This window comes from Cariama cristata, unplaced genomic scaffold (genome assembly GCF_000690535.1).
Source record: "Cariama cristata isolate BGI_N322 unplaced genomic scaffold, ASM69053v1 scaffold15264, whole genome shotgun sequence".
Taxonomy (NCBI): domain Eukaryota; kingdom Metazoa; phylum Chordata; class Aves; order Cariamiformes; family Cariamidae; genus Cariama; species Cariama cristata.
In genome coordinates, this window is record NW_009614810.1 from 4,863 (window position 1) to 28,563 (window position 23,701).

General features: G+C 40.5%; 2 protein-coding genes across 2 annotated transcripts in view; one reads left to right on the forward strand and one right to left on the reverse strand.

The window, feature by feature from the left end:
* The first annotated feature begins 308 nt into the window (after window positions 1–308).
* On the forward strand, window positions 309–11,852 carry LOC104161222 (pyroglutamyl-peptidase 1-like protein). The gene is made up of 5 exons (XM_009699572.1): window positions 309–342; window positions 3,079–3,131; window positions 9,846–9,962; window positions 10,466–10,695; window positions 11,684–11,852. The coding sequence occupies exons 1-5, from the start codon at window positions 309–311 to the stop codon at window positions 11,850–11,852; spliced, it is 603 nt and encodes a 200-aa protein (XP_009697874.1).
* Window positions 11,853–20,326: 8,474 nt separating this feature from the next.
* Window positions 20,327–23,701, reverse strand: part of IGF1R (insulin-like growth factor 1 receptor) — a gene marked incomplete at its 5' end in the record, with an annotated part of 33,864 nt that continues 30,489 nt past the window's right edge. Inside the window, one exon of the mRNA XM_009699573.1 lies at window positions 20,327–21,164. Within this exon, the coding sequence (XP_009697875.1) occupies window positions 20,798–21,164 (367 nt within the window). The remainder of the gene's footprint in view (window positions 21,165–23,701) is intronic.

Consider the following 23,701-nt stretch of genomic DNA (forward strand, 5'->3'; position numbering starts at 1 on the left):
AGAAGTTTTGTTAAGCCTTTCCTGTTCCTCCTAAATACTATTGCGTGCCTGAAGAAAGGAAAAGAATTTTGGGGCAGTCCCAGTCAGTCAGCCGGTCAGTCAGCCTTCTATCTTTAATACAGGGGCATAACAATTTTGCTTTGAAAGTTACATGAATCACAAATCATCCCTGTCATGTGAATCCAGACACATCACAAGTTGAAGGGAAAAAAGCGCCCCAAATGAAGAAATTTGCCACAGATACATGAATTATAATACTGTCTGGAACTGAAAGACAACAAGATTTCACCTTCTGGAGCACAGATTTCATGGATTCAAATTCCAGCACTGTGGTTGTAACTGGTAAGATTTTTATTTTATTCTGCTTTTAGCTAGAGATGGTATGCACACATGCTCGATCTGTGTCGTAAACAGTTCCCTGGAGGGAAAAACAGTAGCAAATGGTCAGACTAACAATTCCAAATGGAAAATAACTTGCTGCTGTGCCTTCCTAAGAAAAATCAGATGCATGTCAGAGGAAACAGACTGCAGTCTGCCCTCTTTACTGCCATCCAGTTTGGTTTGTTGTTCATTCTCTCCATGTTTTAATCTTTGTTGACATTCTCTCTGATCCAAACCACATAGCTCAAGGCAGTGAAGGCTAGTATTAGATAAAGCTTACCCGAAAGGAGCTCTGAAGCAAGAAAACCAGGTTGCATCACAATGTCACATAGTCAGCATCCAGAATTAGAGCAACACATGGCAAGTTTCAGGGTCTCAGTTTCATGGCAAGGTAAGGGAGATTTAAACAGAGATGCTGCCTCATCACTGCTAAACTAGACCATTAAATTCAAACATACCAAAGGAGCATGCCTGAACACGCAGCACAAAGGACCAAATTTGGAGTTTCTCTTGCTGGCTATAACTACTGCTGAATCAGTGTGGCAGAACCACCAGCTAGAGGCTTCTGAGCTTTAAAAGGTTAAAGCTCTTCAGGAATGCTGCTACTTGCTGTTCCTCTTGTTGCCACTGGCTCACCTAAAGGCAATCATTACACATAACTTGACATGTGAGTTGCCAGATAATTTGCCTCTGCAGATCATCTGAGGACATAGGAACGAGGTTGAAGCTACATCAAAGAGATTTGCATCTTGCTGTTTTCAATTAAACACTTTTTTTTTTTAATAGCTGCAAGATGGGCAGAACTAGTTTGGCTTGCTCTAGATGTATCTGCAGTTGAGCTGAATGTGAGGGCAGGATAGAGCAAGAGGTGTTTGCTAACCTCTTAAAAGGCTGACAATCTGGTTCTCTCCTTTGATATTTATGGCACGTACCCTTGATGGGCACAATTCTTAGCACCCTATTAGTTTTTTCTTCCCCTTAGATAGCGATTTAAGTGCAGAAATCTACTTGTTCAAATAGTGTTAGAGTAGTGCATCCCATTAAAGACACAGGTGCATCTTGAAGCTATTACAGAGATTATCACAGCATGCCTCTGTCATGTTTTCACCTGCTCATAATGCAAACCTGCTGGCAGTGAGCCCAGTTTATTATACAGTGCTTAATGATATTCAGCCAGTTAGCTCTCCAATTTGTTGCAGGTATTTCAGTTCTGCAAAACTCTCTTACATGTAGTCATTTCTTTTCATAGAACAATTTTATCCTAAGCAGTAGTTTCTTACGGCCACCACTGAGATACATGTATTTCATTGTGAGCTATTTAATAACTGTATTATAATTCTGCAGTTCTGCGCACACAGGTACACAAACATCCATAACAATTACAGCTTCAAAATGGAGTAGGTGTCACCCTAATTTTGCTCTGAAAGCGGAGTGGGACTAGTGAGGTTTTATGTTCCCTGTTAATGTGAAATGAGTACTATTTCCCTTGTTCCCTCCCCATAGCACAAACTTAAACCCAGGGAGAAGAGTGTCAAAAATATTAGCACCATTAGGCTTTTCATAATGTTAAAGAGAAAAGATTGAGCAGTTATGAAATAAGTATTAAGGAATTAAGAAATGCTTAAAGTCTAGCATTAATTAAGTTGTCATAAGCCTGCATTTAGGCTTAATTGTCCCCACATACAAGTATCTTTCACTGTGCAAAATACCAATCATATGCTGTCAAGTATTTGTATGTCCATTTAAGGATTTTTAATTATTTAAGAGTTATAGCATTAAAACCATTTCACAGACTCATTTTCCTGCCGCCCAGTATCTAAGACTTGGCAACACTCTGGATTGAGAACAGTAATTGAGATTAATAAAGATAGTGGGAGTTTTCCAGAAAACTTTGTCACACAAAATGCCCATCTATCTCAAAATTAGGCTTTTTCCTTTTTATTTTAAAAAAGTCTTTCACAAAAAAGGATGCATAAAATTAAATGTAGTACTTCGGATTCAAAGAGTCCTTTTCCCTTTCCTTCTCTGTTTTCCTATGGGGAAAATGTAAAGGAAGAGATTTTGCCCAGCACCACAAAAAGCACATTTTCCCTGACAGAAAACTTAAGTTTTTGTTACCTGGGGTTAAAAAAAAATTATAAATTAAATAATATTTTACTCTTTCAAACATTTTCATTAAATATGGATATCTTCATCTTCATGAGCTTTAACAGTAAGAATGGTATGTTGACTGTGACTTGGGAGTATTTAACACCAGATCTTTTAGTAATGGTATTTCTATGAGTGATGATCCCTGCGTAAAATTATTATTTACATGATCTGTCCTATTGGCTCCAGTACATTTACCAGCTTCAGTTAAGGTTATCTCATAAGTAAGCCTTGATGAATGAAGTTTGCAGGATTAGTTCTTGTATCAGTGCATAGAAAACATGAAAATAGTATTCCCTTAAGTGTTATAAAGGCTAAATCCTATCTAAAAAACTCAACCTCCTTAAGCAAAAACATAAGATAAAGAACATGTTTTATTTTCATCCAGAAGACTATGATCTTGCACCCAAAATTAGAACCAATCAGGAAATAATGAGGAAGAACATTGTCAACTGACAAATATTTGTGATTTAGGACACACATCAAGTTGGCACCTAATCTACAATTGCAGAGCAAGCATAGGTTAAAAGCACCTTTCTTTCTTTTCAGGTTTTGGTCCCTTTAGACAATACCTGGTTAATTCTAGCTGGGAAGCAGTGAAGGTAAGCATAAAAAGAAAGGGAGGGAGGTGGTATATTTTGTGGAGATCCCAATACAAACTGTTTTCAGGCTTTCCATTCCCTTCAAAAAAGTTATTTCTCATGACTCATTAAACAGAATTGTGCCTCATGGAGCCCACTCCCAATATGGAAGAAAGAGGATAATTAAGAAGTGAAACATTATTTTATATGCAAGACTTTTTTGTGCTATTTAAGCACTTTTCAAAATATTATTCTTGATTCTTAAAAAGGCTATTTTTTACCCAGGGTGCCTTTTCTGCAAATAATGCATAAGCCACGGGTTATCTCTGTCTTCAGTAAACAGGTCATCTCATACCACAGCTCATTTTATCATGTCTGTGTGAGGTGATTTCCTTCTGATGCAAGTGTAGGCTATTGAGTTCTTTCTACCTACTTCAGGAATACAACACCTAAACATGCCGATTCTAAGTATGTTTTCACATTTCAGCTTTGGCTTCCACTTTGAAACGACAGTGAAGTCTACAGTTAAAATTGAAAACAAGGTCATTCAGATTTCTTCCCCCTCCATACACCTTGACTAGCAGTAACAGGTCTAAGATGGAGTCTTGAAAATTCCAGCTTGTTTCCTAAGTATGTGTACTAGAACAAATTTAGCTGGGTGATACAAAGACATTGTTTGGATTCCTGGCATTCAGCATAAACTTTTCTGTTACAATTGTTTATTTTCAAATTATTGTTTGTGTGAACCCACGTTTCTTGGGACACACCAAAAATTTCCACAAATAGATTATTTTTCAGAACAGGATTACTTGTTTTTAAAATATTATCTAAGTTCCAACAATAACATAACTCCTGTCTTTAAGTAAGTCTTACATAATAAATACCCAACCATTGTACGTAAGAGTATGTCTGCTACAATGAAATAATTTACTAGTTTGGTACTTTAGTACTCTAGCTCAATCTAAAGTGTGGAAGGTCATAGTATATATGTTCAAACAGTAGGAACAGCTGCAGAGATTTGCTGAGTATGTGTACAAGTCACCTGCAAGGTTCATTCATTCTTGCTAGCACGGACAATGGCCTTTCCTTGAGTTCAGTTACTGTCGTAAGGTATTTATGAATAGAGGTATTTTGAGAGGGTCTTTCTCACAAGTTCTTAGCAATTCTAAGGTAGCAAGAAGGTTAACACAATGAAAGCTGAAACTAGTTGGGGAACAGTCAAGATAGCAAAACTGAATTGGAAGCTTGGTCCAATATCTGCAAAAAATGACAGATACCTACTAGTAAAAATGGAAAGCAAGACATATAAAAGAACTGAGGGGACTATGTTCTACTATGGAGACTGAAATAAGCCCATAAATATTTAAATTCTTCCGGACACTGAAGTAAGGAAGTATTAGAGATAGAAAGATAATGACTCTACAGGACTATAATGTTTAATCACAAGTTTTGGTGACAGCTGCTGAAGATGTGTCTTGAAAATGAAGTGCAGTCAAGCCAAGACAATTGGAAACCAAGGAGCCAGTACATTTTTCCAGAGACCAAAGCTATAGCAACTCCACCAACCCATACATACTTTCTATTCTAGCACTGTTAGGTGAAGAATGCTGAGTGCAACTTGGTGTTAGAATAAATCTATTATTCACTCAAAGTCATGAGGGATGTTATCTCTGTAGGCTAACAAGAAACAAAAATACTTCTGTGATACCTTTCCACACCCCAGTCATCACAGGAGACCCATAAATTATCTTAACTTCAAGTTGATGTGTGTCCTAAACCACAAATATTTGTCAGTTGACAATGTTCTTCCTCATTATTTCCTGATTGGTTCTAATTTTGGGTGCAAGATCATAGTCTTCTGGATGAAAATAAAACATGTTCTTTATCTGCAAGCAAAACAGCCTAAAGTGAAAATGCACTGATGAGTTTTCTGTAGCAATGCCATGTGCTGGCTACGCCAGGAAATTATATACCGAGGGCTACAGCATTCCATAATAAAACAGATGTCAGTCCTTGTGTATGGAGAACAAGTCCATTTCCCTCTGATGTGATACCCTCTATGTGGAATTAATTTGTATGCATACTGGGGATGCTGCTTTGGTTTCCTATTCCCTGGCAAAAGTGGTTAATCGAGGCAAATTTGCTGCAAATCTGGAAGTACTTTGAATTTTGATAGGCTTCTCCATGCTAAATAGCAATCTCATGGTATTGTTCCATTGGCCTTGTTCACAAGAGTAGCCCTATGGTCTTCAGGAAGCTTACGCACATATATTCAAGATAGCAAAATTTAGTATTTACATCTGGAAATAACCCTGTCTTGGCTTGGAGTTCCTGTATGGATCACTAAAGCCCTCCTGCCAAGTCTCTTCTCTGAGAAGCAAGCAAGAGTACACTCAAACTCATCCTCAAGAAAGTACTGAGCAGCCAGACCAGAGCTACTAAACATGGTCATTCAGGCTTAATGCCTCTGTAGCATTGTCCAGAACTACCCTAATTACTAGCTCAAAATGAACTGCATTCTTAGCAAAAGCCTGGATACCATGGCACCTTCAGTGATGTTTTAACGCTGATACATGTAATCTTAAAAGTTCACATCCCAGAAGCATCCTCACACCAAAAGCATCCAAAATCCTGTAAAAATATGTGTAACAGGAGTTTCAGGGTCCTAATTCTCAAAGCATAGCCTTGCCCTCCATGCTTTTTGAAACAGAATCTGCTGAAGAGCAATGGCTTCACTTCTGTGAGCAATACTTGCACTTACAGCCAGCTGCTTCCTCAAAATCCCTGTTACCAGCTTCTCTGTAAGATGCTGCTGCACTCTGCCTTGCTGATGGGATCAGCTGTTTTGCTGAACCTCTTTTCTTCCCATAGGGAGGATCAGAGATTGATGCAAGAGCACACAACCCGTTCTGATAGTTGCATCCCTTCTACGCCCCCATCGGGCACTCAGAAAAATGGTTGCGTGATACTGTTTTCTCTTGCAAATTAACTATTTACTACTACCTTTTTGGTGAATAAGCCAATTTCAATTTTCTGAAATCCCCAGGAATCGGATGATAAATGTTAATAAAACTCTCCAAATCTCTATTTCTGCTGGTTTAGAAAGAGTATTTTTTCTGAACTTTTGGATTTGTTATTGATGCTATGTAGCAGTGCATTGTCCCGCATTGCCAGTTTTATAACATGAAGATATAATTTTCCAAGAATGTGAGGAGTACTCTGTTGTTTTCATATGAACCCAAGTTCTCATCACACCACAAGACGACTCACACGCAAGGCATTCATCAGAATTGCATCCACGGAGTTCTCATTCCTTAGCAAGCAGCCCTCAAGTGTTCAGGGAAAAGGATAGTCAAATGGATCTGAAAGTACAGGTGAACCTGTCAATTCAGGGTCATTGAGAAAAGCTTCAGAGCTTTTATAGACACTGTCACATGGCCCAACATGGTTGTCTAGCACTAGAAAGTCAGCTTCTCTTTTAGAAACCTGTCTCACTAAGTTTCTCATGGTTCTCATAACTCCATTCACCTGAAATACCCTTCTAAAATACGCACGAAAGCTCCGCCAGCAGCACTTAACTCAGGAAGCGCAGGACATTCTCTCTAAAGGAAAACACCACCAAGTAAGTATTTACTCCTCATTTGCTGACAGATCACATTGAGTTACCACGATGTATTAGTTCTTCAGCACCACCTGGGACTCTCAGAATCCCAGATCCCCTGAATTATTTATTCCCTATTACAGACTGATGGTCCCACCCAATAACCCTTGCTCTGACCCTGTTCCTGTGTGTCCTCCAGAAACTCTGGTCTGCAACTTGGCGGCTAAATAACTTATCAGGGCAGTCCACCATCAAGGTCAAAGTCCCCAGTTAATAGGGCACAAATGTAAGTTGAGTGACAACATTCATAGTAATTAAACTGTTAACGCAAAGAACAGGTCACATTTCCAACTGCTTCTGGGAACTATGTTTGCTATCAGGAGATGAGGATCAGATCTCTGAGTGCAGTTTTTCATCGTGCCACTGACCACGTGGGCTTTGGAAATTTGTCATTTAATCTCTCTGTCTTTCTCACTCTGCTTTAGTTTAATCATCTGTGAAACTAAGAAGACATTGCTATTTAGTGCCTTCATTTCTGTTCTGGAACTTTCTTACATCCCTAAAGCTTTAAAAAGGTATCATCTGCAGGATTGGGGGAAAAAAAAACAAACCAACCAACCCACAAACAAAAACTAACCTGAAAAACCCAACAACAACAAAAAAACCCCACCAAACAACCACCAAAAAAACCTTGTTTGCAACATACTTGCAGACTGAGTCAACTGATAACTTCTGGTTTTCTTTCTGCGCCAACACAAGCCTTTTTGAATCAGGCTCACAAAATTAACACATGCAGCCCCCTGCCCTTCTCCCTCTTTCCTGGCAACCCAAATCAGTGAAAACTCAGGAAAACTCAGTGAAATTTTCTGAAGTTTTCTAAAAGATCAAGATGCTTCCAAAACCCTGTGTGACACACAACCACCGCATCCCGGCACAACTGTTCTGTGCAAATCACTGCTCTTCAGGGAGGGCTGTGTAACACCACGTGTGTAAACTCCAGTGGACCAGGACTATGACCACAACTCGGCACCAACTCAAGGTCATCAGCTGATAATGCTGGATTTCATTTCCCTTTTAGAACTTCCCAACAATGAATCTTCGTGCTTTCTTTTGAACCCCTTTTCCCACAAAAAAGTCCTCCAAAACTTCTGTCCTCCTTTGAAGTTTCCTTTGCTGTTTCAACTACAAAAGACAGGCACTTGTTTACTGAATTAACTCACCAGTGTGAGCTCTAGTTTCCAGATGCAGTCATCCTCCTCTAACCATCCTCAGTCTCTCACCTTAAATGCAAAAATGGTTTTGGTTAAGGCCAAGACTTGGCTGAGACAAGGAACAACCCTTTTTTTTTTTGTTCCATGTTTGCACAACATCTGGTCTAATGGGGTGTAAGCCCACGGTTAGCATTCTTAGACAACAGAGTAATACACATTATTGACATCATGCTGAAATTGCTTAGGGCATAGCAAACTATGTTCTTTTGACACAAATTCTCAGCCCTTTGCTAATGGCCAGCTTTCTGGTTTTGTCCTGCACAAAAGTATTTCTGCATGTTTCTCCCATGACAAATGGTGACAACAGAATGTCAATCCAGAGAGCACGAGAGGAGACCAGCCTAACAACTTGCTGAGGGTTTCCACATTCTGTACCAAAGTTACGGGTAGTCAAGTCCCCTAAGCCTTACAGTTAAAAAGGAAGAATCTCATTAAATGTTAAAATTAAAGATGCTTTAGAAAAGAAAATGCTAATTGTGAACCAGCTGGGGCTTTCTTTTTTGGAAGTTAAGACACAGTACAGCATTCTTAAGCAAGATGATGCAATGGTCTCTCAAAGGCTGTCAGCGCCCAGAGGAAAAAAGGCTGGCACTGTTCTCTAAATGTGTTTACTTCCCTGCAGGCATTGTTTCCTTGCTTGTGTTAAATAGTTTATTGAGCACAGCTAATCAATGCTTCCGCTGACAAGAAAATTGGAGCAGTTTATATAGGAAGCCAGTGTTGAAGGGCAGATTTCCCAGTTAGCACAGCTTAGAACCATGAGCCTCATCCGCACGAGTATCCTTAGTGAGAAAAGAAAGCTTGAGAAGACAATGACATGTAATAAAAAGTTACAAGTTTCCTGGACTAATCAAATATGTCTGCTGCTGACTTTTTGCCTGTGCCCCCCCTTTAGAAACTTCATCTGTACCCGCCTTTGGTAGTGGTCTACTCAAGTGCAACAGGGGTTTTCAACTACCATTTTACTTTTCTGGGACAAAGCTTTCTGCCTCAGATGCATTCCTTCTGCATCCTGCCATTGCATCCGCCAACCTTCTACTTAGAGGCTTATGCCTTGTTAGCCCTGTTCCACTGACAACATAATTTCAAGTCATTTCCACGTGACGTTTATTCTCCAGACTATCTTCCAACCATCTGGCCAACTTGCTGCTTTGAAGGGTGCCTTTCTTTCTTTCACCTCAATTCTGGGCATAATTTTTGTTTCCTTTGGGAAAAGGTCCCATGTGGAAATTCAACTCTACGTAAATAACAAGAGAAATAACATCCCAATAAGTGACATTTCCTTTTACTAGAGAAACATATTCTAGACCAAAAAAGAAATGAAACCCGTTCTAAATGCGACCTTCCTCATGTTGACAGTCACCTCCAGCAAAGCTTACCTGAACCACTTCAGGACAGCAGATGTGAACTTTCCTTCATTTGTGTCTCTTGATAGCGCAGGTTTGTTGATCTACTAGATCTTTCAGAGGAACACCTCTTAGCTGTATCAAATCCTACTGAGATGCTTGCAAGCGTGGACCTTTTCTGAGAGATCCTGTATTTCATGGTTCCCCACAGCCCGGTCTCTAAGCAATAACCACTCCTACCCATTGGAGACTGAGCATCCCTTTGGAAAACACAACAGTGGCTCCACAGGGACATTACACAAGGAAATTGTTTAGCACATTTTAGTCTCCTCCAGTTAAAAAAGGGGGAGCTACCAGAAAACGAATGGCACTGCAGACCAGTGCTTAGGAACCACAGGCTTAGACAGCATTGCATTGCTCTTCCAGATGTTTTCTCCGTTAGATCAGCCTGATTTCTTTATCACAGTCAGAAATCCAATGCTCTTACAAGTCCATGGTGGCTTTTTTGTAAACACAGGAGCTGTCCAAGAGAGGCCTCGGTAAAAACATAGATCTCCGTATCATGCAGCTGCCAGTGGTTTACCAAAAAGCAAAGGAGCATGTCTTCAAGATATGGACAACTCTTCAGCCACTGGTGAGTAATTAGAAAGTTACACAAATTTTCCCCTTCATTTATGAATATTATTATTCCGAGTGGATCATTAAAAAGATCTCCAAAAGAGTATTGCACAATTTCTGCATCAGACAGCTCTGGAAAGTGACTGTTAAAACTGTGATAAAGGTTTTAAACTGAAAGTTGGAGCACACAACAATTAGCATGCTGTTTTAACCTCGTGCCATGTAAATAGCATAACTGCATGCTGAACAAAGAGGGAAAAAAACCCAAACCACCATAAACTGCAAAAAAGGTACAGCAGCTCTGAAGTCCTGAGCTCACTAGCCACAATAAAAACAAACTAAAGCATAATTTTGTTCTCATTTATAATCTCTTATGGAAGTTTTCTTTAGGCATGAGCTACAGCAAGACTCCCTACCTTGAAGCTAGTATGTCACATGATGCTTGGCACTGTTGCATGTTTTTAAAAAACAGCTCTCCTTTTTAATTTCCTGTTATTCACTCTGGTGGGAAAAAACCAGCTTACTGTTCACGTTGGGCTGGCTTCATCTGCCAAAGCAATCATCATCCTCGAGCAGTGTGGGAAGAACAAAGGCTACCAAGAGATGGATGCTTGTGGTTTTCAGCCAGAAGGTGGCTGTTGCATGTTAGATGGCCCGGAAAAGATTGAATCTACAATTAATATGAAGACTCTCTGGAAAAACATTTCAGTGGAAGGGATTGATATCATCTTTTCCAGAGATGCCGGAAGGTAAACATTGCATATCGGGGTCGCACAGTAAAAGCAGAAGTAACTCAATCAGCTCATTTAACCTTGAAGAATCTTTGCAACGACTTTTCCTCCAACCAAAATCACTTTGAAGCAAAGTCTTCAGAAGGGCACAAGTATGAAACTGGGATAAATTTAAATTTTATGTAAAGCAACTTTCATGAAAAACTACAGCCAGTAGATATTTTTCCATGGATTTGTAAATTCCAAGTGAAACATTTCAACGTAGCACACCCCGTGATTAACAACCCCAGTAAAGCTGAGCTATTAAGAGAGTCTGAAAGCAATACTGACTAGTAGCAGATTTTAATCTATGTTCCCAATTGAGAGAGATACAAAATGTGAATACCTACACTGCACAACAGAGCAGTTACAGGTACCTTTAGAACGATGTCTGTGATCTCATTATGTGTGTCAGTAGTACGGAAGCAATTTTCTGTTAAGTTAGTTTTCTTCATTCAAAAGGAAAACACAGAAAATGGAAAATGATCTCATTTTAAAAAAAAAACAATCACCTAATTTTGGCCCTTAAGTTCAGGATTTGCACCTGCAAGTTAAAAGGTAGGGTGATAAGAAAAAAAAAAAACAAACCCCCTCTCTAGATGGTGAGATCGTATAACTTACACAAAAAAACTGTGTTGAAGTAATCTACTAGAATGGCATAGTTGTAGTTTCCAGCAGAGTGTGTTAACCTTTCACATCTCACGTAGCTTATAGAAGCCATGTCTGATGATTTTTTTATTTGAAGTTCCTTCTGGATAGGTGTCTGGGAAACCAAACCATCAGATAAGGAACATTTGTTTCTCAAACTTGGTTTATTTCAGCATTTCCTTTATTCACTAAGCAAATATGTTTTCAGTAATCTCATAAACCAGATCTAGTTTGGCTACTTAAAGAATATTTAAATTTAATCAAAGTTTACTGTTCCTTAATTCAAGTTTCTGGGTTTGTTTTGTTCTGAATATTGCAGGTATATCTGTGATTACACCTACTACACTTCTCTGTATTATGGCAATGGAAGAGCAGCTTTCATCCATGTGCCTCCATTATCGAACTCGGTAACGGCAGACTTTCTCGGAAAAGCATTACAGACAATTATCTTAGAAATGTTAAAACAGTGTGGGGAAGAAAGAGAGTAAGACGGATCATGTAAGAAAAAAAAGAGGATTTCTTAGAAGGCAATTCCTTCTCTCTTTGAAATGAAGCAAATCTAAAGATTATTTTAAAAACTTCTATCAAGTATTTGATATTCCATGTTATTCTCAGTGAAATTTCCTTACAAAACTCAAACAACCTTTTAGATCTCTCTTTGGTGTAAAAAGCTTGAGAAAAAACAAACAATTGGCAGTCTGTATTGCTAACAACGATAAGGTTGCTTCAGATTTCTGAAGGCGTGAAACTGGATTTAGAACATTTTAGATGCTTAATCCTAGTTCTGATGGTTAGAAAGACAGGAATAAAGACTTGCTGAACTAGGATGGATGCTCACAGCCGTAAGGACATTCAGCATCGGATGGATGTAACAGACTTCCCCCTCAGCCCCTGTCCAAGTCCAGAGATGGTTCAGCCACACAAAGTGCCACCACAAAAAATGTGAGTATGGGGGAAAACCACATACGTAGGGATCCTGTTATGTGAGGTTTTATAATTATCTCTTAGTGCCCTGCTCTAAAATGCTGGTTTCCACATCAGAAATGGACTACAAACCCAGGGTGACTTAAAAGGAAGTCAACAACAAGCTGGAAGCTAGCAGGAACTGTAGTGCTATTAGTAATTTGGGTTTCAACTGCTCGAAATCACCGCTTACCCCAAATGCCCGGTGCCTGTCCCAAAGGAAAACACCGTAACCCTTCCACAGAGCACAGCACCAGCACAACAGCCTTTCAGTAGAACAGGTCACAGCTCTTCAGGCACTTGGGACAGTAAAATCAAAAAGCTAACTTGTCCCAGGAAAGGCAGTTGTCGAAGCACTGTGCTGTGCCACATGATGTTACTTACAGGAAGCAAATGAGATCCCCAACTGTAGAACCTGGAATCGGAGAGAGACAGATCATTTCTGTGCTTCCCCCCAGCCAAGCCAGACTCCTCCACAGCTCAAACAGCGCTACATACAGGAGGACTGCGCCATGAAAGCTGGGTATGACAGAGGTTTACAGCACTTCCCCTTCAGCACACAGGGAACGTCAGCACATGCTAGTACCACGCCAGACAGCGATGAGACAAAATTAGCACCTATTTTTCAAAAATGGTCACTAGAAGAGGACAGCAGCAGATTGATCTGGAAACCTGGGATTTCCCTAGGGAAACAAAAGCCCATTCCTCAAGCATCCCATCAGTACAAAGGACAACAGACAAGCCTAACAGCACATACCGCTGATGAAGTTTTCGGGCCACCATCGTGCCTTATTTCAGTCAACGTTTTGATGACAAGAGGCAGAGGAACCAGAAATGCCAAACCAATGCTGGTTTTCTTCCCACTGTCTCTTCCAATGACTGTTACAGAAAACCGGTAAGCACATGCTGGATGGCTGAATGCCTCGCCTATGGACTGCTGTGAGGGTAAGGAAGGAGGTTTTCCTCAAATACATAAATAAATAAAAAGGGTTACCTTATTTGAGGGAGAACTACCTACTGCCAGAGAGGAGTCCCAAGTCCCATGGAGAAAGGGTCCACAAGCTCAGTGTCACTGGATGGAAATACTTTTGATTTGAATGCAACACAGTGGGAGTACTGACCTCTACTAAGATTTCTTCAGACTAGTTCAGTTAAATGCAGTCGAAAAGGGCAGAAGAAAAACAGAGATTTACTCTGAGTTTTCTAACCTGTACTCGCTTCACATAAAAAGCAACAAACTCAGAAACAGCCAAATGCATACAGAATTCTTTTATTTAACTTAAATCATGTAGTACTGAAACTACTAGAAAAAAGCAGAGTAAGAGAAACTAAAGGAGCCTTAGCTTCAGCCATTCAAAATAGACAAAGTTTCTTCTTTTCATAATGTAAAGAATCCCGAGTATATCGCAATAACAGGAATAAATTCTTACAACAGAATATACAAAAACATTTTGAAATTTTTTTTTAATCTACTGATTCATTTTAATATAAACACAGGAATTTCTTTAGGAATAATTTATACACAGCAAGTCTTTTTATGTAATAAATTGGCCATGTTATTGTTTAATTTTCTCTTAAAAAATTTTAAACCAGAAAAATCAGAAAATGTGGTATTTGCAACTGCATCCATTCCTTAGCACTTTCTAGTTTTGTATTTGTCCCAGAGGTAGACAAACTCTGGCCAATCCTTTCATCTCAAACCTCACTGGTTCAGAAAACAGAAGAGCTGATTTTTTTTAAACAGTATCTAAATCATCCTAACCCTTCAGCAATGCGGTCAGTCAAATTTGGGGGGGAGTGAGGGGGAAGGGATCTTCAATACTCTTAAATAAAAATAAATAGGGACCCTGCCTTGCTCCTTTCAACAAAGCTTCAAATGGTGCTCAGCGTCTTTAGAGGCTGCATACGAACTTTTAAAGTGATAAGGAATCTGCAACTAGTTCCTCAACGGCAATTATGAAAACCGTCTTCCCTCTTTCTCTTACGCAGTCGCATCCTTCAAACCACACGGCCGCCGTGAAGCAGGTACTGAACGGCCTGAGTGAGACTGGGTAGCAGCAAAACCCGTTCTGTTTCCCCGACCAGTGAGGTTCTTGTAATCCATTGAGTTAACTGCCCGAGACAGCAAAGTGAAATGACCAGTTAAGATGATCCCACCCCAACCAGAGGGCTCTGGAAGACCAGGATACTGAAGATACAGAACATTTCCCCAACTTCTTTACTCATTTGCTGTATACTGGGACACAAAGCTTGGGCGGGTAGGGGGAGAGGGACACGCCATGAATTGGACAAGTTAGCGATCCTTTTTGGCATATTGTAAAGCTAGCTAGTAAACTGGTACCATCAAAAAAACCTGATCACATACAGACACACCCATACACAGACACAGAGAAGTGCCCTTAAATTATATTTTAGGCATTTATAAACTACAAACATTTTATAAAATTATTCTATGTACTTACAAAATGCAATGAAACATTTAATTAGTTCTTGTAAACCAGATCTTTGTCAACTGACTACCCGTAATCTACTGGACTTAAAGCCCTATTGAAAATGCTAATGGATTACTAATCAACAAAACACATACAAAAAAAAAAAGAAAAAAAAAAGATGAGCACACACGCATATGCACACACACAAACTAGTGATAGTCTTAAGGTACTTGCAAAACAGACCAACTCTAAGTTGAGACCGATTCATACAGACCAACGATAACAACCGTTAAACTCCGGGTAAGGAGTTTACCACTTCAGCTGGAAAGTCCAGAGGTTTATTTACAAGTACCAACGATCAGAGTTGTGATACCTGAGCTCTGCTGCTGTCCCACACGTGAAGCTCAGGAAACTACCTCAAACTTCTGCCAAGCCCCGTGTCTTTGTAAACCCCCATTTCTGTATCCTTTGTTTTCACGCGTCTCCACACAAACACTCCCCAATTCCGATCTCCCTGGCTGCGCTCTATTTCAGAGGCTGTTCATCGTCTCCGAGCAACCAGTTTCGGAACCGAGGCATCCTTCAAAGCCCTCCTGCCTATTTATAGTTCTGTATCTTCAGCACCCCTGGCCACTACTGTCGTTTCTACACATCATTCTTAAATTCTTGTCTGCACAACTACTCGTGGGTTAAGTTGCAATATCTGGCTTTTATCACTGGTTAGTAAGGAGCGGATCCTTTGCACCTTCCTCCACTGTTGTTCAGCCCAGTGATTAAATACACTGTTAACAAACAAAATAAGAATAACAGGAAACAAGTGTTACTTGTACTAATGGAATGAAAAGGGTTTAAATATATATATATCTATATTATAGATATACATATGCAGATACATATATGTATATATAGATATATATGTATGGAGTTATACCAACAATAGGAGAGTTGTTCACTTAGACTCGGATTGTACCGAGCACCCCTCAGCAGTTGCCAGAGGACCTGAGAGCAGTTCCCGCTGGCGACCAGTCATCCTGGGCAAACTGGGCTTTCTTTCCTTTATTTTTAAAGACCAGGAGGAGCATCAGTGCGAACAGGCCTAGAATCAGACATCACTTAGAGCCAGCTTTAAGGAGCAGAGGCATCGCGCCGAGAAAGACTTGGTGCACACAGGCTGGCCTCACGCTTTCCATCACGCTCGGCTTCTGCATCTAGTTTATCGCTCCCCCGAAGGAGCATCGCATTTAGTACCACGCAGCCGACACGTCCGCCTTTACGGGGGAGCCGCATTCCTTTGCGACCAAACCACCTTCGGTGCCGCTGAGCAGCTTTTAAATGCGAGTCAGGTGAGAACAATGGCCCAGCACTAAAATCAAAGCCGCCTGCTCCCCGCAGCGATGCCCACTTGTTATCCTACTGCATTAAAACATCTTGGTACCATTTGTCAAAATGCTGGTTTTCAGGGCTGGGTGGGCTTTTGTTTTTAATTTATAAACAAACTGGATTACTTTAACTTTATTCAAACATAGCTGAAGTTCTGAATAAATTTTCCATACCAGACAAGCCAGTGGTCTCAGGGAAGAACAACATTACAAACCATATTATGACTCTGTCAAGCCAACATTAATTCTCAGTTGTTCACATGCACAAACAACTTGATTTACTGTCCAAGGGAAGTCTGCATGAAAAACCCATGTGAATAAAGCTATTCAAAATGCACAAAACACAACAACAAAAAAGCTATGGAAACAAACAGAACAAAAAGGGAATTAAGCTTGAATTGCAAACACAGAACGCAATGGTATCATGAAGGTGGTTTGGTCCAGGAGAGCTGACTGTCATCGCGCATGCGTACGCGATGTCACGCGACTGTCTTCTACTGAAGTGCTTTTCGAAATGCTTATCATGATGGGTGCTACGTCATTAGTGTTTCTTCCTAATGCATTTTAAAACCACCTACGTACAATTATAAAAACCAGTAACTTGGACAGTTTTAACAAAACCCTCCTAGCCAGCTGAAAGATCTGAGGATCTCCAGTTGTGGTAATCAATATGTGCAAGAGAGGGGAACAGCCACTGCGCCAAAAGGTCACCGCAACCTAATAAAAAAAGGGAAAACCAAAACAACCTAGTAAAAACTTTAAATTTTACTGGTTTCTCAGAACTAGAAAGAAAACGCTCCCTCCAAAGACAAACTCCATCAGACGTAACCACAGCACTGTGTATTCAAGAGGCCGCGTACAACTCGAAGCAGCCAAGCACCGCATTATTCAGATACCACAACCAACACCTGTACGAACAGCTGCCAGAGTTGGAAAAAGGGAAACATTATACATCAAGTTGATGGCAAGCTTGCGTTAGTCCTGTGTGCTTGTAAACCAGTTACACGCTGTCAGAGGGCAGTTAAAATTTGATGGCTGGTCCATCAGAATCCACAGTTATGAAGCATGTAAACGGGGGAAGAAAAGGGAACTGAATTTTACTGGCACGTTAAAAGAAATCAATTCAATGTTAGTTTTGAAAAAAAAAAATAATAAAAAAAAATAATCAGTGCTCTCATCAAACTGAAGCAGCAAAGATCCAAAGCTGTAAACTTGATGTAGTTGTATCATCAGGCAGCCTGCGTCAGGTTTTTTCACTGTTTTTTTTTTTGGTCAAGAAAGCAATGCTGTTGCTGTATAAGCCAATTTATTTTTAGGTGCCGATTCAGCCAAATTGTCTTTTTGGTGCCTGTGGCATCTGAGGAAAAACTGGCAGGAACAACTTAGCCCAAATCTGAAGTCCTCGTATCAGGTCAGCCACGTCTCGCCTCATCTGAGCAGGCAGCATTTTGTCACTGACCTGAGGACTGCCGTGAGCGCACGTTAAAAAGCCTTCACGCTTCCTTAAAGAACGGTCACTCTAAGTCAGACAACTCTTGGATTTCTCCTCACAATAATGAATCTGAACAAAAAAATTGGTGAAACTCCTTGGAATTGAGGCAAATATTCTGAAGTGACCTTTTGTGACAGGCAGTGACTGTTCCCCTCCAGAACCTAGAGCATGTGGTATATGGAGTGAGAGGTTACCAGTATCAACGGCATTTGTTGGCTGCTGAGAAATGTGAGATGTATTTTTTTTTTTATATACACACATATAAAAAAATAAGAGTGAGGTAGATAAATGTTTGAAAAAAAAAATCAAAAACTGTCCCCGTCATACTCAAAAACCCTTATCTCAGTATTTAAATTTATTATGGGGCATCTCTACAGTGATTTAAACTGATATCACAAAAATAAATAAAAAATCCTACATAGAATACCTTCTTAATTAACTTTTTTGTCTTTTTCATTTTTAAAAGGGAAAAATAACTACGGGACAGAGGCAAGAGAAGATAATGGGACCTAAACTACACAAGCAAAAAGCACTACAAACTTTTAAAAATCTCCAGTCAAAACTAGCAATCAGTGTATTTTAATTCTTTGTTCTTACTCAAAAGATTTAAACATTTCCATCCCAGAACCACCTCTTCACTGCCATCATTTGGTTGGATCAGTGCTAAACAAAGGCTTAGATGCTGGAACTGACGTAAGATGAGCAACTGGTACGACTCCTCGGTTGTAGGCTTTCTGATGGCCCCCGCCTTCCCCTTGCGCCAAGGCTTCTGCAACTGAACAAACAAGCTTACTCGTTTTCTTTTGTTCTGAGGTTTGGTCTATGATTTAAGCAACAAGCTTGTACTTGTAGAGGTTTCCATAGCTGCCAACACTTAACTGTTTGCTAGCCAAGCCACCGGCCCCAGCTACGCGCTTTCCACCCAGCCCCACGGAAATGGCAGGATGGGTTTGGTTTGGTGGTGGTTTTGTTTCTTTTAACCAGGGGTGCGAAGTGCAGCCCAGGGTGCCCCCCGTGAGGGTTTCCTCATCGGGAAGGTGAAGAGCTGGGGTTCGCTGGAGCCAGGTGGTCAATGGCCACCCTAACAACGCCTGGCATCACAAGCTGCAACTGGTATAGCTCTTGCTCTTGGGGTGAAACGGTTAAAATAGTTGTTTTAAAAATGAGTGACCCAAAAGCCTGGTGTCTGCTGTTGTACCCAACAAATAAAGAAAACCAAAAAACATATATAGGTGTGTGTGTCTGTGTGGGGATGGGTGGGTGGACGTGTGCCACAACCAAAACAAGCGGGGAGGGAAGAAGGGGTAGGACCCTTGTACAACAATGAATATAAACACTGAACAAGAATGTACTAAATATTTAACCTTTTTTTCTGACCTGAGTTTGTATCATGCCTTGCACTGTAAGAGACTCGCATGCTGTCTGGGCAGAGGTTAGTGGGAAGGAAGGAAAACCGGGGTTTAAAAACACCACGCCACAGCACTGCTAGAGTGTTTCCGTGTGGGGTGTCCCTTCTTTCTCCATGTCCCCCTCAAAAGCCCTGTAGCCCACACAGCCAAGATGTTGTAAAACAACTAATGGAAAGGAGGGGGGGGAAAAAAAAAAAAGAGGAGGAAATGTATTTATAAAAAGGCATTAAACAGTTCATGGCAAATCATATGAAAGGTATCAGTTACTGGGAAGGAGGAAGTAAAAGTTACACACTATAGTACAAAGCATAAGAAAATTTGTTGAGGTGGGAGGGAAGGGGAGGGAAGGAGGGCAGACCTGAAGGTTTTCATAGATTAAATCCACAAAGATAAAGAACAAAAAAAATAGCAGCTTTTTTCTGTACAGACATATAGATGAGTATCTGAACCGTAAAAAAGTTATAAAAGTGACACAAAAGACAATGTGTATGCAAATGATCCATGGTCTAACATAGAACTGCAAGACCCTTCGAGAAGTCTTAATAATAAAGAGAAAAGGTCAACAAAGCATCATATACTTGAATCCGGTTACTGCTTTTTTTTGTCTTCTCCAATTTATGTTTCTAGGTGTTTTTTTTTTTCCTTGCAAGCCTGTGAAGGAAGGCAGGCTGCAACGATGGAGATCTCTGCCGGTTATTTTCGTGTTTTTCATGTTTCATTTTTGGCGTGCGGTTGACTTATTTGTAAGAAATGCATGTGTTTATTTAGCTTCACCACTGCCAGTTTTGTCCAGAATTCACTGGGATGGGGATAGGGGTGGAGGGAGGGCTGTTTCTTTACCCCATCCCTTTTATCTTCTCCATCACAAGAAAAAAAAAAAATCACATTTTGTCCAGTTTTGAAAAAAGATCTAGACAATTTGATTTTTAAAAAAAATTTTTTTTTTTTTTAATACCAGTGTATGATTGAATAGAATGTATTGGTCAGGATCTCTTTTAAACAGAGCAGCTGATTACTGTGCTCCTTCCGTGTCTACAAAAAAAAACCAACAAAAAACCAAAAACAAAAAAACAAAGAGTTCAATTTTTTGGCAAAATTTGGCAGCGCTGAAAATGGTAACAACCTTGGACGAGTGATGGCCCTTTTTTATTCTTTTACGTGTTCCTAAAAAGATTAAAGAGCAACATTAAAAATCCAGTCTTTTTTAGTTTTTTTTTTGTGTGTGTGGGTTTTTTTGTTTGTTTGTTTTTTTTCTTTTTTTTTTTTTCCTTTTTCTTTTTTTTTTTTATAAAGACCTACAGTGTTAGGCAGGTGCTTGCAAGGGTACCGGGGAGCCACCTGGCCTGCGATATCTTTGATCTGATAAAAGTGCTGTACGGTTGAACTTGCACGCAGATATGTTTCCCATTATGAAGCAGAGAGACAGAAAGAAAGAGAAAGAAAAGAGAGGAGAGAGAGAGACATCAGATCTCAAGTTTTCTGTTGCTATTAAGTGTTAACATTAGAGTTTTAAAAGGCCAACTGTGTGCCCCATGAATGGAGTCCTTTACTGAAACAAACATCTGCTTGCATATTGAAAAAAGAAAAAATATGATAACTTGTTTACTGAAAAAAGGGTTCTCCCAAGTGCAGCTATGGCAGTTCTGAAGATCCACTGAGGTACAGTAGGCTTTTGAATATATTGTAATTTTCTTTCTTTCTTCCCCCAATGCATGTGTTTTTCTGTGTTTTATTTCTGTGAGATTCTGGTTCTAAGGATCAGCAGGCCGAAGACTGGGGCAACGGTAAGGCCCTCTCATTCTTGCGTCCCCCGTTCATGTGTGCGTACGGCTGTCTCTCCTCGAAGCTGGCCCGAAGGACCACCACGCCTGGGCCGTTCTCGGCTTTGTGTCCTGAGTGCTTGTCAGTGGGTTGGAGGGTGGAGGAGGGATCTAAAGGAATGCTCTCCATGTTTTCAGTCTCCAGGTCAAGCTCCTCTGTATCCGGAGGCTTGTTCTCTTCACTGTAGAAGAAGGAGACCTCTTTGAATGCTGGATCCAGCTCGTCTTTAATGCTACCGATTATTTCCAGGAAGGAGGGCCTCATTTTCGGATTGTACTGCCAGCACATGCGCATCAATTCAAACCTGGATAGGAAACACACAGCAAAACCAGTTACTCGGGGGTTTTACGAGCCCCGGCTGGAGCCCAACCAACTGTGACTGAATCGGACCACGCGTTTCAGAAAATCATCCAATTCTGACGGAAGACGAAGTGACAGAAGTTTCACAGGCCGAGATCCCCGTGCTGCATTTTGACCTTCTTTCTGATCGCTGGTTTATTTCTACAGCTCCTACCTCAACCTCCTCCACTCCCTCCCACACACTTGCCCGTATAACAGTCTCGTGGATACCTGACATCCAGACGCATTTTCACAACTTTTATTCTGACTTGAGATTTCTTTTTTCCCTCCAAAATATTCTGGTGCTTACTCAACCATACAGCTACATGATAGTGCCTCTCGGAGCATCTTTTTCAAACAACCAATCCCTACCCTATGAATATTATCTTGGAAAAAATTAAAATAGGAAATACACACAAGGTAAAGCACTGCTTTTTTCCCCTGAAAGAAGAAAATGACATTAAAATTAATTCTAATCCCCAAAAGGCATTTGCCAATCTCAGACATTCTCTAATCTTTTATTTTAAAATTATATTGTTTTCATTTACGGCCAGGGACGCATTAATATTTTACGGAGCGTGAGATCATCTGTTTAAGCATATCCATGATTAGATCTGTACAATGTCCCATGCTGGCAAAACAAAACCACAAAATGAAACAGTAATAGATACATAATGAAAACAGCATTTTCATGACACAGCAAAATTGGATATTCCTGAGAGATGGCCCTGAGCTTTAAACACAACACAAGAAAGGATTTCACTCTCTGTGAAGGTGGAATAGGGATGTCCTCTGTTAACACAGCACAAGTAAGAGGACAAATTTAAATAACAAAAGGATGATTAACATTAATTCTTCGAGCCAATCCTCTCCGTACACACTACTCGGAGAAACACGCTGCGTGTAGGAGGTCATCGCTGGTCAAAACAACTACTTTCTGTACTAGAATAAGAATGGATCTAAAAAAAGAAAAGAAAAAAAAAAAGAACGAAAAATCTTTCAGTTAAGATCACATACTGGAGAATCCTTCACCTCTCTGACTGACCACCCAGCGCTGTGACCCGTGGTCCCAGTAAGACCCCCTTTCCCTGCCTGGCCAGCAGCCTGGTCCAGCGGTCAGCCTGGGTTCATTTCCCCACCTCTGCCAGCCTTCCCGTGTAAGGTTAGCCAGGTCACCTATATTTTTAGTTTTGATTCTATAAAACCACCATGCCACTATCCCAACTTCCACAGATTTTCAGAAAGCAAGCAAGCGATTCTATTTTACGCTTTAATTGGCTCTCACTGCCTTATGCCCTGGCAACAGTTCACTACATCTCTGCATCAGTGTGTGGAACGATTTTATTTTATTTTGTAATTAAAAAAAAAAGACAAAAACAAACGGAAGAAAAAGTCACTCCTTTTTTGAATAGCACCTGAGTCCATCACAGAGTAATGTCTTAATCTCTCCAGAGTCCCTGCTCTAGAACAAACCTTTCAACAGGACTGTCACCGAGCTGGAAAACCCTGGACTCTGAAGCCTGTTGTTGTGCATCGCTGCCCACAGCGGGGTCCGGAGACTCTGGGAACCCTGGCCTGAAACAAAGCCAAAGCAAAGAAATCCCCTCCCTCAGAAACACGTTCCTTGGGAAATACTGCTGCATTTCCTCATCGGGGGCACTACGTTCTCAACTGATGTGAACCAGGGAAGAGGTGGAAAGCTGCTGCGTTTGGGATGCAAACGCTGCTGAGAGCGCTTCAACCAAAACAAAAGCAATCTGAATTGAAGTGCATTTAAATGTCACAAATATTCCTGTGAGAGCACAGCTGGCACAACTCTACACGAACAAAAGTCAGTCACCTGAGCATGGCAGCACGGCCTTGTGACACCCAAAAAGCAGCTGGCAAAACCAGTCTGTGCTGGGAGAACTCCCTGGGTACTCAACGCTGTATTGTAACAGGCACGTAGGCATATAAACACTGTTAAACTATTGCTTGTTTTCGAGTCTTTAAAAAATCTTTCATAGCAAAAGCGAAGCCAAGCTATAAAACTGCACTATACCCTCAGCCACAAACGAGGAGGAACACTTGAGACATAAATATATAAAATCCATTTCTGTTACTTCATTGCTGTTTCCTTTCCAGCTGACTGCTGCGTCCCTGAATAGAAGCGTTAGCTGGAGCCAAGAACACTGGATATTTGCTGGCGCTTCGCCCCGAGGCCTAAGGGCAATGCTAAGGAGATACCACAAGCAGTGGAGTAATGCGTGTGACATCAGCACAAACAAGGCCATGTGATGTTTCTTTTAAGTCATTCCAGATTTAAAAACCCTACAGAGTTCCCATAAAAGGATTTTTTTTTTCTTTTTAACTCTGTGGGTTCAAAGACCTTGTTTACATTATCTTAAACAAAAAAACCCTTTCCAGTAGACAATGGAAGAATTTACAGGCTGCTAATACAACATGAGCAGTTTTATAAAGTATGTTTCTGACTGGCGGCAAGTAAGCTCAAGGAAGTTCGAG

Bases quoted from the DNA above. Each gene is read 5' to 3' on its own strand.
- LOC104161222 (XM_009699572.1), top strand. From the start codon at position 309: ATGGATTCAAATTCCAGCACTGTGGTTGTAACTG. The intron at 343-3,078 runs GTAAGATTTTTA...CTTTCTTTTCAG, and splicing joins CAGCACTGTGGTTGTAACTG to GTTTTGGTCCCTTTAGACAA. The intron at 10,696-11,683 runs GTAAACATTGCA...TGAATATTGCAG, and splicing joins TTTTCCAGAGATGCCGGAAG to GTATATCTGTGATTACACCT.